General features: G+C 49.7%; 1 protein-coding gene across 1 annotated transcript in view; it reads left to right on the top strand.

The window, feature by feature from the left end:
- Positions 1-18,590, top strand: part of DENND1A (DENN domain containing 1A) — a 509,944-nt gene that overhangs the window by 452,260 nt on the left and 39,094 nt on the right. The window contains 1 exon segment of the mRNA XM_053908275.1: positions 5,301-5,432. Coding sequence (XP_053764250.1) covers positions 5,301-5,432 — 132 coding nt within the window.

Genomic DNA, 18,590 nt, shown 5'->3' with positions numbered 1-18,590 from the left:
TCTAGGTAGACTCGCATAGAACAGACATTTTCACACCTTATCACACAACTGTCAGCTCCCTGTCTCCAACACATTAAAATAACGGTGCAGCCTCATTCACAGAAATTTCCAACTTTGGATATTGTTTCGATATCAATATCCATATTTTAATTTTCATTTGCTGCGGCGTGAGGTAGACTGGAAAAGAAGGGCGCTGCACGAATCTGAACTTGGAGACCAGTAATCTGAGTCGCAGATATTAAGGGCTCAGCCTCACACCCGCCTTTAAACCTCTGACGCCACGGGGTGGTAGTTGAGCTCCTGAGGTAGATAAGCCGGTTGTGTAAGATATTAACTGTGTGGCCTTGAGTAAGTTACTAGACCTCTCCGAACCTAGTTCTTTCTCATCTATAACTAGGAGAAGGATCCATTTTTACTGGATTGTTGTAAGGATTAGAAGAGGTAATGCCTTGCAACAGCAACACTTAGTAGCCACTCATTAAGTGGGAATTTTCATCCTATTCGTTTCCTCATGTCCCACATCAGAGCAGCCGATCTGCCCAGACACCCACGTGTACATATACCCTGAGAGCATGGCTGACATGGGGTCACCGTCCTTTTGGTCATCCACACAGCCACCAGAGCAATTTTTCTAGGCCACAGCTCTGAGTCACTCTCTTGATTAAAACCTTTCAGACTTTTCAAACCTTCCTCCACCTCAGCCAGGGGGTTCTTGAAATGCCCCAGCCACTGGGTCACCTGCCCTTCCTTAACCGGGCTGTGCTCTCTACATGCCCCTGGGCCAGGAAGTCTCTAGCTACATCTCTGCCTCATGAAGTCCTGTCCTCAGGTCCTTCTGGGTCCAGCCCCCTCCCTAGCTTGTACCCAAGGCCACTCAGCGCCCCCCGCCTCCCCTAGGTTTCTGCCTTCTGCCTTCTCAGAGGTACTCTGTCCAGTGACTGTACATGTCCCTTACTCTTCTGGTACTCTGTCCGGTGACTGTACATGTCCCTGCCTCTTCCATGGACAGGTGGAGGTTAGACCCTAGTCATGCTTTTTGATTCCAGCAAACCCTTAGGGAAGGTGATGGGAATTGAATTATTTTCTGACTCCTTGGCTTTACCAAGAGATGGGAACTGGTAGGGCCCCCAGGGCTCCTGGTAAGAGATTCGCCACCGTGTCGTGGCCTCCGATCTACAGCTGTGTCTAGTGCCTCCCTCCCCTGTGACCCTTCGGGAAGGAAGGAACAGATTTACCCTTCCTGTCAGCTTCTTGGTTTTGCTTTTTCAAAATGACATTTCCATAGTCTTTTTTTTCCCCTTCTGTTTACAAACAAACAAACAACAACAACAAAAACATGTTTATTGGAGACAATTCAACAAATCAGACAAGCAAAAAGAAAATGACCTTGTTTTATAACCTGCATTTTCACTTACTATATTCTGAGCATTTCCCAGACCACTAAAGGTCTCTCCCTTCCGCTCGTCCTTGTTTTGCGTGGCTGCGGAAAATTTTATCTGATGGGCATATATACATTAGTCAGTCCCTTTGTTGGATACTTAAGTTAGTTCCAGTTTCTCCTAGGCAGGTATTCTCATAAGTAAAACGTTGCAGGAATTCTTAATTGTTTCATTAGGATAAATTTCTAGGAATGTAATTAATGGGCCAGAGGGCATGCACCTCTTTTAAGGTTTTGATATAAATTGCCAATTTGTATTCCCTCCAGAAGGGTTTGGGAGTGCCTATTTTCCCAAACCCTTTGCTGACAGCTTCTCAGTTCTTAGACCACAATTTCTTTAATCACAGGATCTCTATTATGTGTGAGATCTCTGCCGGTAGGTACAACAAAGTTGGCCGCATTTCTTTCTTTACCAGGGCTCCTCCCAGCTCTGCTCTCCCTGGGAGGAAGCAGTGAGGTGTCCTTCCCCAGCGGCAGGAAAGAGTGAAGAAGTTAGTAAGTTAGCGGGGCAAGCCACGGGACTGTGAGAAGTCTTACGCACTTCAGGATCTTCTAACTGAGGAAAATTAACGTGCAGCATTGTTTTTTGATACACAGCACATTTGTATATTGGACACATTTGCTTTCCAAATGTTCAATTCGATTTACAAAGATTTGTTAGAGAGCATGTACTACTATATATTGCAGGCTCTGGGGCAGAGAACCCAAACCCCAAGGAAGGCAGGCAGTCTTTAGGGAAAGAGACCGTGCAAAGAGACCGTGAGGCACGGCAGCATAAGGTCAGTGTTAACAGTAGGGATTTCCAGGGATCACACCTCACGGTCTCTTGAGCACCTCCTCAGCTCAGGATGTCTTCATGCATGCTGCTGTTAGGAGTTGATGTCAGTCTAAGTGCCAGAAATCCTGTAGTTCTTGGTTCCTCCACTTTCTAGCTTGTGTGGCTTTGGGTGAGTTGCCCTCTTTAAGCCTTGTTTCCTCACCTATAAAAGAGCCATCATCCTGTTTACCTCATGGTTGCTGTGGAAACTAAGTACGATGGTGAAGGTCAAGGGTCTGGAAAAGTGCCTGCCAATAGTGGGCGCTCAACACAACGAAGGGAGCTCCTCTTAGATAGCGCTCTTTCCATCCCCCCCCCCCTCCCCCCCCCCTCCCCCCCCCCCCCGGGGATACAGATCGAAGGTTCCGTTTGCACGGGAATGTAACATTTTTCAAGCTCCCTTGTGTTCTGTCTCCTTTAATTCATTCTTCCCGTAGCTTTGAAGTTCACCAGGCGGGTGGTGGTCTCCCCGTTGTACAAATGAATAGGTACAAAAAGGTTGGAAAGATCAGCTAGTTGGTGGTAAAAACAAAACTAGAAGACAGTGCTTACTTACAAGCTTAAACTAAGACACTTTGCCCCAAACCACCACATACATTTTTTAAAAAGGCTATCATCTTATAATTTTATTACTGTGAATATTTTCTTACCATGTAACCTTACTGCTTCTTACAGCCAGTCACTCACACACACGCACAATATTTTTCCTGAACTAAAAGTGGATTTATTTTTTCTTTCTCTCTCTCTCTCTCTTTTTTTTTTTTTTACTCTTTGGCTTTACCCAACCTTTGTGTCTGTCTTCTCAGTAACCCCACCTGGATCCAGAATGCCCCCTTTGCCCTTTGTTACTTTCTGGTGCAGATGGAGCCCCTCCCCCTCTTTGTTCCACTTGACCTGAGCACCTTAGGGCAGCCCCTTTCCAAAAGAGCCCTTTCTAATTGGCTGTCGGCAGCCTCTCATCACGCAGCCTCAGCCAAGCTAAGACTTGGGGGCCACTTAATGCAAGCCCTTCCTGTGAAACCAAGAGGCCATCACCTCCCTGTGTTGTCACCAAGCAGGACCAGAGTCTGCAGCTGAGTGTGTGGGGTTGCATATAGATAGGTAGATCCCTGGAGTTTATTATAATAAAGTCTATACCTTATTATTAGTAAGTACTCCATTATTATTAAGTGCTGTACGTAGGACATTACTGAGTAATAATGTTCTAGACGCACTTGTGTTGCTTTATCTCCTTTACTCCTCCTAGCTACCATATCCCCATTTTACAGATGAGGAGATTGAGGCTCACAAATGTTATGTGTGTTTCTTCCTTAATGCATTATTATCCGAGAGAGGACCACTTTGTTCCATTGGCCACCATTCTCTTTATTTGGCTAGGTTAAAAGCAACCAGTTGTCAAGTCTTTTGTGTGCAGAATTTAATGAGTACTAAAGGCGTGTGTCTTGACCGAAATATGTCTTTGTTTTAGCAATGAAAAGAATTGGAAATTTCCTTTATTATTTCATTCTTTAAAAAAAAAAAAAATTTTTTTTTAATGTTTATTTATTTTTGAGAGAGCGAGAGACAGAGTATGAGCGGGTGAGGGGCAGAGAGAGAGGGAGACACAGAATCCGAAGCAGGATCCAGGCTCCAAGCTGTCAGCACAGAGCCTGATGCGGGGCTCGAACTCACAAGCTGTGAGATCATGACCTGAGCGAAGTTGGATACCCAACCAACTGAACCACCCAGGAGCCCTTCCTTTATTATTTCATTCCGACTGGGAGTTATTTTTACTTGGTAAAAAAAAATTATTATCATTTAAATGGGGTTTTAAAAATGTTTTTATTTGTACCTTTATTCTCTGCCTTGTTCCAATGAGAATCTAAGCAACGTTCATGACTTGAGTAAAACACGTGGTCCATAGAGCACAAGTGGGCACCATCATCCTCCCAAAGAACCAAAGGAACCATTCCCTGCCTTTTGCACAGTGGGGTTTTTCTTTTCTTTATACTTTGACTTCATTCACCAGAAGTCCAAATTCAGTGTAAATTTCTGAATTTAAAAATATTACTTTTTGGTTCCTTAAGTGTTCTCCAAGTCATAAAATCCTAACTCAGACCTGGGTCTCATCATTCTTTGCCAGAAAGATAAAGGCTAAGAAAGATAGAGCATAAACACCTCATTCTCACAGACAGTAACATCATCAGGAAGCAAGTGTGGAGAAAGTGTCCACACTCACAAATAACAAAGTATGCAAATTAAAACAACAATGAGGTCTAATTTTGCACCTCTTAAATTAGCAATACATTTTTTTAAATGATAAGGCTAACAAGTACCATGAAGCTGATAACTCATCCATTGTCAGTAGTTGGTGTAAATTGGAGGCAATTTGGTAGAATGAATAAAAAGGCTTAGAATGTTTATATCTTTTGACTTAGTAATTTTATTCCTAGGGATTTCTATAAAAGAAATAATCAAAAGAAAGAAAAACTGCAATGTTTATCACTATGGTGTTTAGAAAGACACACACACACACACACACACACACACACACACACGGAATAGCCTAAATGCCCAGTAACAGTAGAGTGGGTTATTAAGTTATTATATAGCCACTCAATGAAATATTATGCATCTATTAAAATTATCATTAAAATGACTAGTACTGTGGAAATGCTTATAATATAGTAGGAGAAAATAGAATGTAAAATTATGCATGAGCTGTGATTGCAAGTAATTTTTAAATGTCTGCATGTGGACAAAGTGAATATGTAAAAATGGAAATAGCTGTGCAAGGTAATAGAACAAAAAGACTTTCCCCCCACTGTTACGAATTGTTACCTGGTTTTTGTAATTTAACGTGTATGATTTGGGTTTCTCTAATCCTTAAAAGTCAAAGAGCCTAGTTAGCCTTCTGCTTCCTCCATCGCCCGGAGGAGAACGGGCTCTGAACATCCCAGAGGGTGTGTTCCGGGGCAGGCCCCTTGGCCATGGGCCTGGAGGGAGCATCTGCACACAGCAGGTGCCGCGACCCCAACGCCAACCTCCACTGGCTTCTCTCTGCAGGACATCACCGAGAATGGCTGTGCCCCCACCATGGAAGAGCAGCCGCCAAAGACTGTGCCGTCCCCACTGGTGGAGACCAAGGACCCTAAGCTCCGAGAAGACCGGAGGCCAATCACTGTCCACTTCGGACAGGTATGTACCCTGCCCTTTGGTTTTTTAGCAGAAGCTATATATAGCACCTGCAGCAGACCGGCTTTCCACTGCCGCTCTCGTTGGCAAAACAACTCCGTGGAGTTTTGCACACCTTTGAACGTTTATTTGGTTACAAGCGTGTTTTGAAGGTGAACTCTCAAAAATTTTGAGACAGCGTGGCTCTGCTCGTAAACTAGCTCAACTCTTGAATGAAGTCATTAAATGCAGCTACCGCCTCCCCCACTCCAAGGCACTCCGTTTAAGGTGCCTCCGTTAGCTAAGCATCTCATTAGAACACTTTAGCATCCCAGGCCCTTCTTTGCACCTTCAAATAAAAGGCAACAAGCGAAGTCTTAAAAAAAAAAAATCAATTAGGAGTTCTTTATTAATGTACTTCCTGAAAATCAATATCGGGAGTGGTGCTTCTCAGAGTAAACACCCACGCTACTATTCTAGAGATCCGATTCTTTCACCAACTATTTTTGATGACCTGAGCATTTGAAAAATTGTCTTATTTGCTTGATTTTTTTCCCCCTTAAGTAAAACATTGTATTCTGTAGAAAAACGGAATTTTTAAACCTATTTCCAAGCGGTGGCTATATTTTAGTTGAAATGGATTGTGCACTCTCCCTTATTTCTCTCGAATTGACTCTCCTGATGAGCAAAAGTCATAATTATTTGGTTTGTGAAAAATGGCTGTCAGCAAGATGTGACTGTAACAAGAATTCGCAAGGTTATGTATTTTTAAATCGCTTGACTCTTTAGCCATTTATCAGATGGAGCATAATTAAAATAGCCTCTTTTATTTTATCTTAAATATGATTGCTTTTTCGTCACATAAAGGATCTAGATACATTTTTAAATGCCCTGTTTTTAACAGACATTTATTTATCAAGGGCCTACTGTGTACCGGCATTGAGCTATTTAGGAATGAAGAGAATTAATGAAATGGTTGCTTTGGGTTATTATTGTAAGGGGTGAGTTTGTTGACACATAAGAATCTTCCTCTGTAATCAGTATTTTCAGATGATACGTTCATATGTCGTGAAGTTGCGGGGGGTTCACCCCTTTTCCTGATTTTACACTTAAAAGGGACGTGATAAAAATGGAAATGTAGTACAAGAAAGAGGCATTCTTGGGGGCAGTGCTCCCTTGGTTGAATGCTTATCTTCAGATTGTGTTTGTTGCTTTTGCACCCTCAAGAGCGGCCTCCTCCGGGGCTCAGGCCCTGCTGGAGACATCTGCACCCCATTTCCCTGGCGGTGTTTGCTGAAAGCACAGCCCCCATTGTAGCCAGCGTGGCATTCTAGAGCCAGCTTCCTGCTTTCCTTTGTCCTCATTCCTGCACACACTAACCTTCCCATGAAAAGAGCCCCTCGCTGGAGTTTGAAGCCCATTACAGAGAAAGAGGGGGCGGGGGAGAGGGATTTCATGGTGTTAAACATTCCATTTTCGAAACACAAAAAAGGAGGCCCTATTTGAAATGGAGAAAAACCTTCTTTCCATTTCAGCAAGAAGTAGAGACGCTTTAATGTCATTCCCAGCTAAATGCAGAATAAGAGTATGTGTGCGGGTGGGGGATAAACAATTAAAAAAGCCACCCCAAACTCTGTTGAAATAAGAACTGTCTGTGCCTTCACAGGTCTGTAAACTGGAGAGGATGAAAGTGGCTTTTTCTCCCCGTTTGTCACTTCCCTCACGTGGCTGCCAGCATTATGCAAGTGTACAGGAAGGCAGGATTTTTTTTTTCTTAATGCATGCATGCGGATTAAGGTCAAGCCCCAAGTATCAGCCATGCAGCGGGCTCTCCCTTACAGCTGCAGCCACAGAGCCTACCCGCAGCCGCGAGATGCCTTAATTGAGACGTGCTGTCAAAGTGACAAACACATTTGCATACAGTCTACACTCTATTTATTTTCTCTGGAAAGGTCTACAGTCTGCTGTTGGTTGAACATTCTTAATCAGTTTGCCGTAAGTGAACTGCCAGCCAGCTCACTGCTGCCGGCCGCTTCTTCATTAGGTGACAGATTAGCTGCGGGGGGGATGGGCCGGGGAAACCGCAGACCCCTTTCTTTTAACTCTTTCCGGCTTTGCCCCTCACCCCCCCAGGCTGGGGTGTCCTTCGGTGCTTTTCCAGGCACCCCGGTTTGGTGGGCCGCCGACCCAAACCCGCGGTGTTTCTAGAGCGCCTACTACTGGCAAGCAGGAATTTTAGGGACTTTCTATTCTCAAAGAACAGGCTTTTGAGTTCCACTTCAAAAATTTTGGCCACACCCTCCTACCATCTGTGCTATTCTTGTACTTGCTGTTTTTCTTTAAATAGGCTCAGACCTGACGTCGGTACCAGCTTTAGCCTCGTCCTAAGTAATGACGTTGACAGAATCACAGGTCTGACGTCTCAGTCCAGTTTTTTTCTCTAAGGCATATCGAAAAAATCTCGTTAAGTGTCCGTCCATATGTCACCTGAAATACTCCTGTGACCCCAACAGTACACATTCTGTTTTTGGAAAATGTGTCATCTGTGCCCTCGCCCTTTGAGGAAGGGATCATTAGGCACATTTCAAGGATCCGGCACTAAAGCCCGGGGACCCAGGGGGACCTGGCCGGGGCCACAGTGCCAGCACCTAGGACAGTCCACCTGCAAAGCCCACTCCGGCTCCCTCACCAGGCAGGGATTTCAGCTGTTTGATGTGTCTCTTAAAGCGAATGTGTCCCAGCGAAAGAATTTGAACTAGCCAGACAGTACAGGCGAACCTCAGAAAGAGTTGGCCTTGGCTGTGCGTTTCTGTGGATCTCATTCTTTAAGGACGCTTAGCTTTCCATCTGGGCCAGAGACTGTTGAGACGGTTATCACATTCGAGGAGTACGTGTGGCCAGCCAGGGGAGGTCGGTGGGGACACTGCGGGGGGAGGGGGGTGGTTGTGCCCGGGAGCTGGCAGAGGGAGGCCTTCGAGGAGCCGGGCGGGGCCAGAGCCGACTCTGCCGGTGGGGAGAGGAGGTGCTCTCTGCCTCTTTGCCTCCCTGCAGCTTCCTCCTCTGAGGCTCTGACCATCCCTCCATTTATTTATGCATCTATCTGTTCATCCGTGTCTTGAGACCTACCATGTACAAAAAACAATAATAAGTCCTTGTGGGGCGTAATGAGGGAGACAGACTAGCAAATGGACAGTCCACCCCTGAGTGATGAGCACCGATGTGGGGTGAGCTTGGGGCACTCTCAGAGCCCCCAGAGGCAACCCCTTCCCCCTGAGGACCGTTCCCCACAGTCCCAAGTTGGGCCCTATAATTAAAAAATGTTTTGTCAACAAACTGACCTCACAAAGGATTCGATTGTTTCCTAAAGCAGACGCACGTATGGCCGCTCGTGTTGATGGTTCCAGACAAGAGCGAAGTAAATGGATCCTCAGTTAGCCCCTGCATCCTGATCACGTGTGCTTTCTCTTAAAGAGTTCAAAAACCTCAGGGGCGCCTGGGTGGCTCAGTCAGTTGGGCGTCCGACTTCGGCTCAGGTCGCGATCTTGCGGTCCGTGGGTTCGAGCCCCGCGTCGGGCTCTGGGCTGACGTCTCAGAGCCTGGAGCCTGTTTCCGATTCTGTGTCTCCCTCTCTCTCTGCCCCTCCCCCGTTCATGCTCTGTCTCTCTCTGTCTCAAAAATAAATTAAAAAACGGTAAAAAAAATTAAAAAAAAAAAAAAACAACCTCAAAGAACTTGACAATGCCCGTTCCTACCTTGGAAAGTATTTAGGTTTAGAGAGGCTTTAAATACCTCTTTCTTCCCCTCCCAAGTTCGGAATAGTTGAGAAATAAGGCCCAGGAGGAGATAGTCAAATGAGACAAGAATGCCAGCTTTTTTACTGATAAGGCTGAAAGGAGAATACTGTTTTAGACCTGAGGCCAGATGGGCTTGCTAAAACTTCACTTCAGAATTAAAAAGACCGAGCTACCCCACACAGGAGAAGGGGGACAGTTGCAGGCAGCGCCTGCGACTGGCTGCTCTGCAGGAGGGAGGTGCCAGGGTGCAGGGAGCGAAGCGCATGGGCAGTTCTTCTCCCACGCCCCCGCCCCTGGGGAAGCACTCCTCCCCCCTGGCAGGGGTGCAGAGAGAAGCTAAGGGGTCCCCCCCCCCAGCTTTTCTCTCCTGGGAGGGGGAATGGTCATTCCCTCCTCTCCGTGGCAGTGGAGGGGTGAAGAAGCCGCGTCCTCCGCTCACCCTTCAGCCAGAACACCTTGCCTTGACCCCTTCTTTGGAGAAGTCCTCAAAGGTAGCACCACCCTGGAAACTGCTTTGCTCCCTGTGTCTAATAAGGTGGACAGGCCGCTAGGTGCTCTCACCTCTGTGCTGGTAAGGAAGAAAAGCACAACACCCGTTGTACAAATGAGGAAAGGGGCTCGGGAGACGCGTGCTTGAGTAGCTGATTCACACCGCGCAGCCAACGGCACCTCTGTTTCTCGGCCCCCACCCTGGCTGGTGGGACCCGACTGGCCGCACGAGCCTAGTGACTGGGTTCTAGTCCTGCTTACGTGCTGGCCACGCTATGCGTCTCAGAAGTAGGACAGCACCCCCCACCCCACCAGCAAAAACATCATGGTAAACCCCCTCCAGGGCCCCATTCGTGTGTTTCCTCCAGATGATTGGTCCTGCAAACTACACGATCGCCTGCCTTCCAACCTGGAGATCCCCAAAAGCGCATCGAAAGGTGCTCTGCTCTCCCACTTGAGCAGAGGCTTCTAAACCTCTTTAACATAAAGTTTGAAAAGCTGGCTAAACCGAAGCCCAAACTAGGCACTAGCGTGTCTTCCAGAGATCTGGGACAGAGTGGTTTGGATACACCCCCGGGAGCAAATCTTGGAATATGGTTGCCTGCTCGTCTGTGCATATGGAGAGCTCTTGCTTGACAAGCATGAGCTGGGCCATTTAGTGCCAGTCTCGCACTAGGCTGGAAAAGCTGCCCAGCCCGTGACTGCCTTCTCAGCACTGTTGGCTCTGAGTGCCCTGAGAAACCCCTTCTGCCCCATTGAGCTTGGAAGTCACCCGAGATTCCTTTCAAGTTAGCCATTGCCTCCCAGCCACCTCCCACAGACGTTCCCGTAATCCCCGGGCACCTCAAACCACAAGCCTGCAGTCTGAACACACACATTCCCCGCCAAACTCACTCCTCGACCTCCGTCTCCACCTCAGTGAATGGCCGCTCTCTCTCCAGAAGCCTGGGTCCACTCACGCCCTCCTCAGAGCCTCTCCCTTCCGCCTCCCGGACACTGCTCAGTCCCTCTCCTCTCCATGGCCTCCATCACAGCTTTGGTTCAAGCTGTGTCATCACTCAGATGGACTGGCCCACCGTCTCCTGACTGGCGTCTGGCCTCCAGACTTACCCCCGACTACATACCCCACATGGCCTCTCAGGGTCCACTTGAAGCGTGTACAAGTGGCCTTGTCACCTCCCTGCTCCTCCCCACCCCCAAACATTCCCCCTTCCTCCTTGGCTTAGCACACAAGGCCCCTCATGGTCTACCTGTCTGCCCTCACAGCAGGACCCTTTTGTAAATCCTCTCCTGGGAAGAGTTAGCTGCTCCTGTCTCCGTGCTACCCTAGAACTTGGCACACGCCGTGCGTCTCGCACAGCCTTGTAATTATTTCTTTGATGCTTGTCCTCCCCTGTGAGAATGTGAGCCTCTGGAAAGTCTGCCACAAGACCTGGCTCTGAACTGGCGTTCCGTAAACATCTTAAGGTTTTGGTATTGATGTGGATTTTTAAATTGATTAATAATTGATTGATTATTGTTTAAGTACTTGCGGTGTGTCCAGCCAGTCATTTGGTTTTATTGCAGTTGCTCTGCTTATAATTCTGTTCACGTGAAGAAGAAAAATGAATATTCCATTAGTGGCCAAAAACTACTTCCAAATCACTTTCCATAAATAAGGGGTTTATTTCCAAGTGGAAACAGCTTTGTATTATAGGAATTTAGATCCTCTTATTTTGTGTTTTTAGGAGCTCCCAAGGTCTAGTCCCGTGTGCCTGGGGAAAGGAAGGCAGGGGAAAAAGGCAGAGGAATGGGGTACCCCCTGTTCCCAGGGTTGAGCCAGGGAGGAGGGGAGCCAGGGAGAGCAGTCAAGGGAAGGAAAAGTCTGGCATCCCTTGAATTACATAAAGCAAAGATTTTGTCTATAGAAGAGACTAAACTGCATGACCAAATGCAAAGGAAGAACTTAACTTGGATTATGGTGGGTTTTTTTTTTTAAGCTTTAAAGACATTCTTGGGGAAGTTGGCAGATTTGAAGATGGACTAGGATGTTAGTTGATATGATGGAATTATTGTTAATATCATGGTTGGTGGGGGGCTATCTTTATTCCTAGGAGATGCATACTGAAACATTTAGGGGCAAAGAACCATGATGTCTAAAACTTGCTTTCAAGTCGCGTGGTCAAAATATTATGCGTGCACACACACGCGTATATACCATCCATTCACAGAGACAGAAAAAGCAAACACAGCCCGCGTCCCCCCCACCCCTCAAAATGTAACTACTGAAAAGGCAGATGCTGATCGGTTGCTGGGGGACAGGGTAGTAGAGAGAATAAAGCACAGGTTTTAGCATCAGGCAGCTCTGGAATTAAATTTCAGCTCTGTTACTAACTAGCTGTTCCTAACCTCAGTGAAATGAGTTTTCCCATCTTGGGCGTGGGGATGGTAGTACCCATGTCCCAGGTTGTTGTAAGGATTTAGTGTGATATTATCTGTCCAGCTAAGTGCTGCGCATAGGCCCTCGGTAAATACGTGTATTTCTCCAGTGGGGAAGCAAGAGCCAGCTGGTTGGTGGTCACCCACTGACACGGCCCCCCAGCCAGCATGGCTGCCCAGGCCCTGACCATCATCGTGGCTCTCAGAACCCATACCCCTCAATGGCAGCCTTCCTGCCTGTGTGCGCTGGTGACTGACCTGTGTCCCCACAGCTCTTGGTGGGAAAGCCAACACCTCAACTGAGCAGGGGTTGCCTCATGGAAGAGAGGGCGAGGGGCTGGTGGCATGGCCAGGAGATGGCGCCGGAAGGAGCAGATGTGACTAGGACAGAGAGCACAAGAGGCCGTGGGGCAGGTTGGGGCACCAGACGGGAGGAAGCCGATGAGCATCGTGGTCTGTAGTCCAAAGTCATTTTCGTGCTCTGATTCGTCAGCCGTGTTTTCACAGTCCCCAGAGTCCCCGTTGTTTCCAAATCCTGGTTCCCCTTTTTTCCATCGCCCCTCTTCCTGCCCTCTCAGCCATGTCTGTGCGTGAGAAGGCGGATGCTACTGTGGTGGTCCCCCACTCCAGCCCCTCTGGCTCCACTCCAGCTTTTGTGCCAGCTGCAGCCTGGCCACAGCCTACTCTGCCTTCAGTCCTGGTGGGGTGGCTGTCCAGAGTTGTTGGGACTCATTCACTGCCATTCCAAAAGCAGCGAGGCCCCTAATTGCTGGTGGGTCTGTCAGGCCTGGAGAGGGTGGCTGGCAGGCCTGTCTTTCCACGCGGACTCACTTTTTCAGGAGCCCAGGCTAGCCCAGAGACAGCTTTCCAATGGAAGGTTAACAAGGCCAGGGTTTGCTCCTCTGGGCACACATGTTCGATTTGGGAGGGGAACCTTGCCAATCAAAGAGAGAACTCAGATTCCAGAAATTCATAACAAGTGGAAAACTCAGGAGAATTCTGATTAAGCCTTCTCAGATGCTATTCGTCTCGTCGCCGGGAGCTTGAGAAGGCCAGAGAGTTCAGCACTGCGGGGTGAATTTCCTGATGCGCCCTGGAAGGGCCGGGAAGTGTCAGCAGCCAGGAGAAAATCCGGGTTCGGACAGCAATGTAGCTGGCTAAGCTACAGCACCTGGTCTCCACTCGGCACACGTGAGGATGGTCAGCTCCCTCCCTGACCACCCACCTTCCAGAACTTTTGAGCAGTTTACCAACAGTTTGAGCACCTCTTGTATGCGAGGCATTGGATGGTCTCAGGGCAGTTGTGGGAGGGGCGTGAGGACGAATTGCTCATGTCGCGCCCGCCAGGCACTGAGCGGAGACCCGGAGAACTGTGTTCCAACCCCAGGTACGGTGCTCGGCAGTACCCACAGGTTAACCCACAATCCTTTCAGCCACCTGGGGGAGTTTCAGGTATTCTCTCCCCTTGCAGAGGGGAAGACGGGCCAGACAGAGCGAGGATGGAGACTTAGCCAGGGTGTACAGCTTAGAAGCAACAGTCAGGATTCCAAGCCGTGTCATTTGTGACTAGAGCTTGGGTTTGTACCCCAGCTCTGTGCTGAGAACACGGCATCTTTGTTCTGGTCGCCCCGGTATCTGCTTTTACCTCATTCCTGTTTCGTGAGCTTCTCTCAGTGCCCTTGGCCTCCCCCAAACCTGCCCCACCCCAGTTCTACCAGGACGCCAGCCCACTGTACCCATACATCCCTCTATTTCTGGGGTCACACGTTGCTCTCCTCAACTGGTCTGTGAGGCATAGGGACATCAGAAAACATCAGCAAGCAATGAGATAGGCAGGCCCTTTGGCCCTCCAGAATATGGGACCCTCCCCAGGATTTCCGTCCCCGATCACAGACTCACCTGGTGGTCGGAGAACTTACCCAGTCTTCAGGGCTCTGCCGGAATGACCCCCCTCTCAGGCTCCCCTGCCCACCGCTGAGCCTTTTGGGCTGGAAGTACCTGCCATCCTCCACGTCAGGCCAGTGCTTCTCCCCCTGTGAGGCTCTGCTAAGTGCCCTCCAACCTGGACAGGGTCCCATCCTTTCCTCTTGTCCCCAGCACACAATTTGTACTCATTCATTCCACTGCTCTTCCTGGGTATCTGCTCCAGGCCAGATCCCATGCTGGGTGCCGGGGGGAGCCCCTCGGTGAACCAGCTCCTACTTTGTCCACTGCCAGGAAGGAATGTCCTTCCTCCTCTGTTCCTCCTGACAAAAGCCCATCAATGTTTCAGGGCCCCCCTCAAGCCCCTCTTTCCCGAGGAGCCCTCCCTGACTCCTCCAAGCAGAGCTCTTCCCTCCCTGCTCTGGATCGGCCCCATCCCCATGCCTGACACACTGTCCCGAGACGGGGACGGTATCAGCTTCAGCTCTGTGACCTTGGCAGCCTCACGGGGCCTGGCACAGAGGACTTGTGCAGACAGAGTTTGGGGAATGACCGAGTGCTGAGTGAGTACGTGAAAGGTGGAGAATTGCAGGAAAAGGTGGGAGTAGCTCCGTGCGCGCCTTGAGCAGCCGCTCAGTTCGGCAGAGCAGGAGAAACTGAAAACAGGGGTGGCTGGTATTCTGAAGGGCCCGTGTTCCCTTTGAAACCCCCGTGCGCGGTGCCGTGCGTGAGCGACAGGCCTCCTGCGTCCCCCGAGTCTGTGCACGCTCCGCAGCGTGACAGCGGGGCCTCTTTGCCAGAGGACTGACCAGAGCCTAAAAACAGCATTTCTTTTAAGGTCTGTGCTGGAGCAGCTCCGAATCCAGCTCCCTGCCAGCGAGATATTGAGCCCAGCAGGACAAGAGCAGGAAATCTGATTCAGCGAGACCAGAGGAGGCATTTTCTCAGATTAGAATTCTCTGTGCCAAAGGTGGGGAGTTTATCACGGTAGGGAAGGGGAAATAAAACATAAAATATTGAAAATAAGTTATTTCCTACAAGCAAGATCCTCTGGGAGAATGGACTCGAATGGTGTCAGGGGCCATGCCGGGAGTCCCCACCCCATGGCTACAAGCGTGCTATGCCAGGAGCCGCCTGTCGTGTTGTCCCCCGTCCATCCCTAAGCACATCTGTGAACTAGGTAAATTATTAACCTGGCCATGCCGAGAAGGAAGGGATGACAGACTGAGCAGTGGCACCATAAGGACGGGTCAGGTGGACTGGGTTGGTTTTCATTATAACGTGGACCTACTCTGTGGGATTCAGGCCTCTCACCGGCAAATCACCTCACTTAATCTCCTCAACAACCCTGTAAGATTGATACAGTTATTATTATCTCCAGAAAGCCAGTCCCAGAGAGGTTAAGCGACTTGCCCAAGGTCACACAGTAAGTGGCAGAGCAAGAATTCCACACCAGGTCTGTCTGACGCCGGAGACCAGGCTCTCCCCTCACTCTGAGCCTCTCGTCAAACTCTCGCCGTCATTTCCGCCTGGTTTAGACTCCAGCAGTGTGGACAGGATGGCCGTGGGGGTCAAGGGCACTTTGTTCTGCCTCTGCTCATGGCTGCTGCCTGGATTTGGGACCTGGCTTTCTCCCCAGAATAAACCTACAGAGTCCCGGATTCCTTACCACCATGGAGTGAGGAGTGTACAAGGAACAGTGATGTTGCCCTTCTGAATGCCTGGGTACTGGGTGCTTGCCTTTTCTCACATTATCTTACCCAGACTGATGCAGTGGGATCTAGACCGCCCTCCTCTTCAGTAGGGTCAAGGGCCTCACCCTAAATCCCCTGGCTGGTACGATGGATTCAGACTCAGAGCCCCAGCTGCTTTTCCCTTTACCTCCAGGCCCCCTGACCTTGGGGCACCTTGGCAGCAAAGGCTGCGTGCCAGCCTCCTGCACACTGGATCTGGGATCGCCCTGACCGTGTCCCTCATTTGAGCTATTGCTTTGCCACGTTGGTTTTATCGTCAGTCTGCTTGGTTCCGCGTCTTCTGCAGTGTTGCGGTGCGTTTGTTTGTTGATACTGCAGAGAATTTTAAAATGTAATCAAAGTACGAAAACAGAACGTATAAAAGGGACTGCTCCCAAGGGATCGTTGATTCTATCCCACTTGAAATGCAAAGTGTGGTAGGGGATTATCATTGCCTGGGAGCCGTTGAAACTGAGTTTCTGAGGTGTTGCTCCCCATCAGCCATCCGGTTCCATGGCTACGGGTACATCCCGGCCCTCCCTGGGATGCCCCGGTCCCAAACTCCTTCTAGGTGGATCCCTGTTTGCACTGTCTTTCCGGAGAAGAGACAGCAAAATCTTTGCAGAGGGCCAGTAGGTGGGGTCTTGGCAAGATGGTGCCTTGAGGCCGGCTGGAATAAAGCAGTCAGGAAGCCCAGGAGACTGTCACTTCCCAGGCCTGCTAACCAAGGGGTTGTTCTTTCTACAGATGGGGGAAGCAGGGTGGGAGGGAAGCTTCTGCCCCAGGGCTATCTCCCAGACACCTTCAGTTGCCCAAGCCATGATGACCAGCTAAGAATTCTTCTTCCCCTGCTGCCCTTCTGTCTTTGGGAGTAAAAATCCTGAAGCCTTGGAGTTGTTGTTTTTTTTTTTTTTTTGCCAGGCAGAACTCTGAGTTATTCTTTTATGTCCTCATTAATGCCTTCCTTCACTTATCCAACATATAGCGAGGCGTATCGGCTGCAAGCCCTGTCCAAGGCCCCAGGGTCACAGAGGAATAAGATATGGTCCTGCCTTCATGGCATTCTTTCCAAACCATATGGAGAGAGAAATGCTAATGGACGTAGTGTACTGGCTGGAGAGGGGCCCTAAGATGTTTGGCCGAACCAGGGCAGGCTTCTCAGAAGAGGTGACATTTCTGCTGCATCTTAAAAGATAAGTTGTATATTAGGTGGAGGAGGAGGGCATTCCAGGGAAGCAGAGTGACCTATGTAAGGATAGGAGAAGCTGACTCTTCAGAGAAGAGGGGGGCTAACACGGGGAAGCAAGAGGCCAGGAAGCAATTGGCAGGGCTGGGAGCCAAACCGCGGAGGTGGGCAGTGCCCAGGTCTCGGGGGAGCTTGAAATGCGTCTTGTGGGTGTCAGGGAACCAGTGAAGATTGTATTTGAGGGAGTGGCATCCGGGGACTTTCTAGGCCACATGGGAAGGGGTGGGAGGTGGGTGAAGCAGGGAGGCTGCCGACGAGGCCTTTAACTCACAGTCAAGAGCTAGTGGGAGTCTGACCTACGACCCCGCTTATCGGGGTGAAGAGAAGGGAAAGGTTTGAGAGAGATCCGGGAGACACAACCTGGTGGTCGGCTGGCTGCCCTCCGCGGGAGCTATTGAAGTTCACCTTAGAATGACCCAAGGCTAGACACAGGCTGAGCTTCTCTTCCGCCCGCCAACGTGCTCTCATGAGATTTGAGGCACAGCCCATGAGAGCGGGAGTATCTGTTCGGGGTGGACATCCCCCTCCGTAGCCCAGTGTGAAAGGTTCTGCCGAGGGACAGAACGGCCAGGTTGGGGGAAATAGGGTACAGTGACCTCCACCCTCTCTGTCCCGCTTTTGCCCCAAGGCTGTCTACCAGCCGCCTTTCTTTTTCCACTCTCTCTGGGTCCCGTTACCCATACCTTATTCACCCTCTCCCCCTTCCCGGGGTGTGGAGTGTTACGGCTCCTGCTCTCTGGGTTGCCAGCTTTCCGGTGTCCCAGGTCATCTCTGCCAAGGATGATGGACGGTATTATGCTAAACTTTACGGGCAGCCCCTTAAAATGCAAGCCTCTGCCCGTGATGGATGGAGAACATCCGGTTGTTTAGCCGACCACTTAAGGTTTGTTGCAAACCTGCAAGAACCACGCACAGGCGTCTTGTTAGGCCCGTTGCGACAGGGACCCCATAAATAAATAGCAGAGCGTGCCTTGGTGCGTCAGGGCTGGAGTATGGAAATGGAGGCACCGTATAAATAATACATATTTACAAAATAAATACATCAGTATGTTAGTATATGCAGCCATAACCAAATCACCCAGCGTAACAACCCGAAAAGCTCCGAGGGTCGGCCACGTGATTGACTTCCATCCATCAGTGTGTATCAGTGGAAGGGAGGGGGTCCTCCTGCCCGCTGACCTCGAGGCCTTTGTATTGAGGCAAGTGGTGAGGATGCAGGTGGGCATCCTGGCACGCAGCCTTCCTGCCAGGGTCTGAAACCTGCCACGGCCGTGTGTTCCTACAGATGTCTTAAGGTCTGCCACCAAACAGAAGGCTGATTAGCACCAAGTTGCAGGATGTAATGGGTTGTGCCTACAGGAAGATGGCCGGCTGGGGTGGGGGGTGGGGGTGGAGAGGGGAGCGGATTTTCAAATTCCGCAGATTCGCTTCAGCTTACGAAGAGAACCCGTGGGTCGACGTTCCGGGTGACGCGTAGCCGAGGCCTGTAACCTTCAGCCTTTCGCCCTGAAGGTAGGGCTGGGCTTTTCAGAAGGTCGGCTCCCCATCTCTGCTGCCCCTTTCCGAGCCGTGAACCCCA

This window comes from Panthera pardus, unplaced genomic scaffold, assembly GCF_024362965.1.
Source record: "Panthera pardus isolate Hobbes unplaced genomic scaffold, ASM2436296v1 HiC_scaffold_20, whole genome shotgun sequence".
Lineage (NCBI taxonomy): Eukaryota > Metazoa > Chordata > Mammalia > Carnivora > Felidae > Panthera > Panthera pardus.
This window is presented reverse-complemented; position numbering and strand designations above follow the sequence as displayed.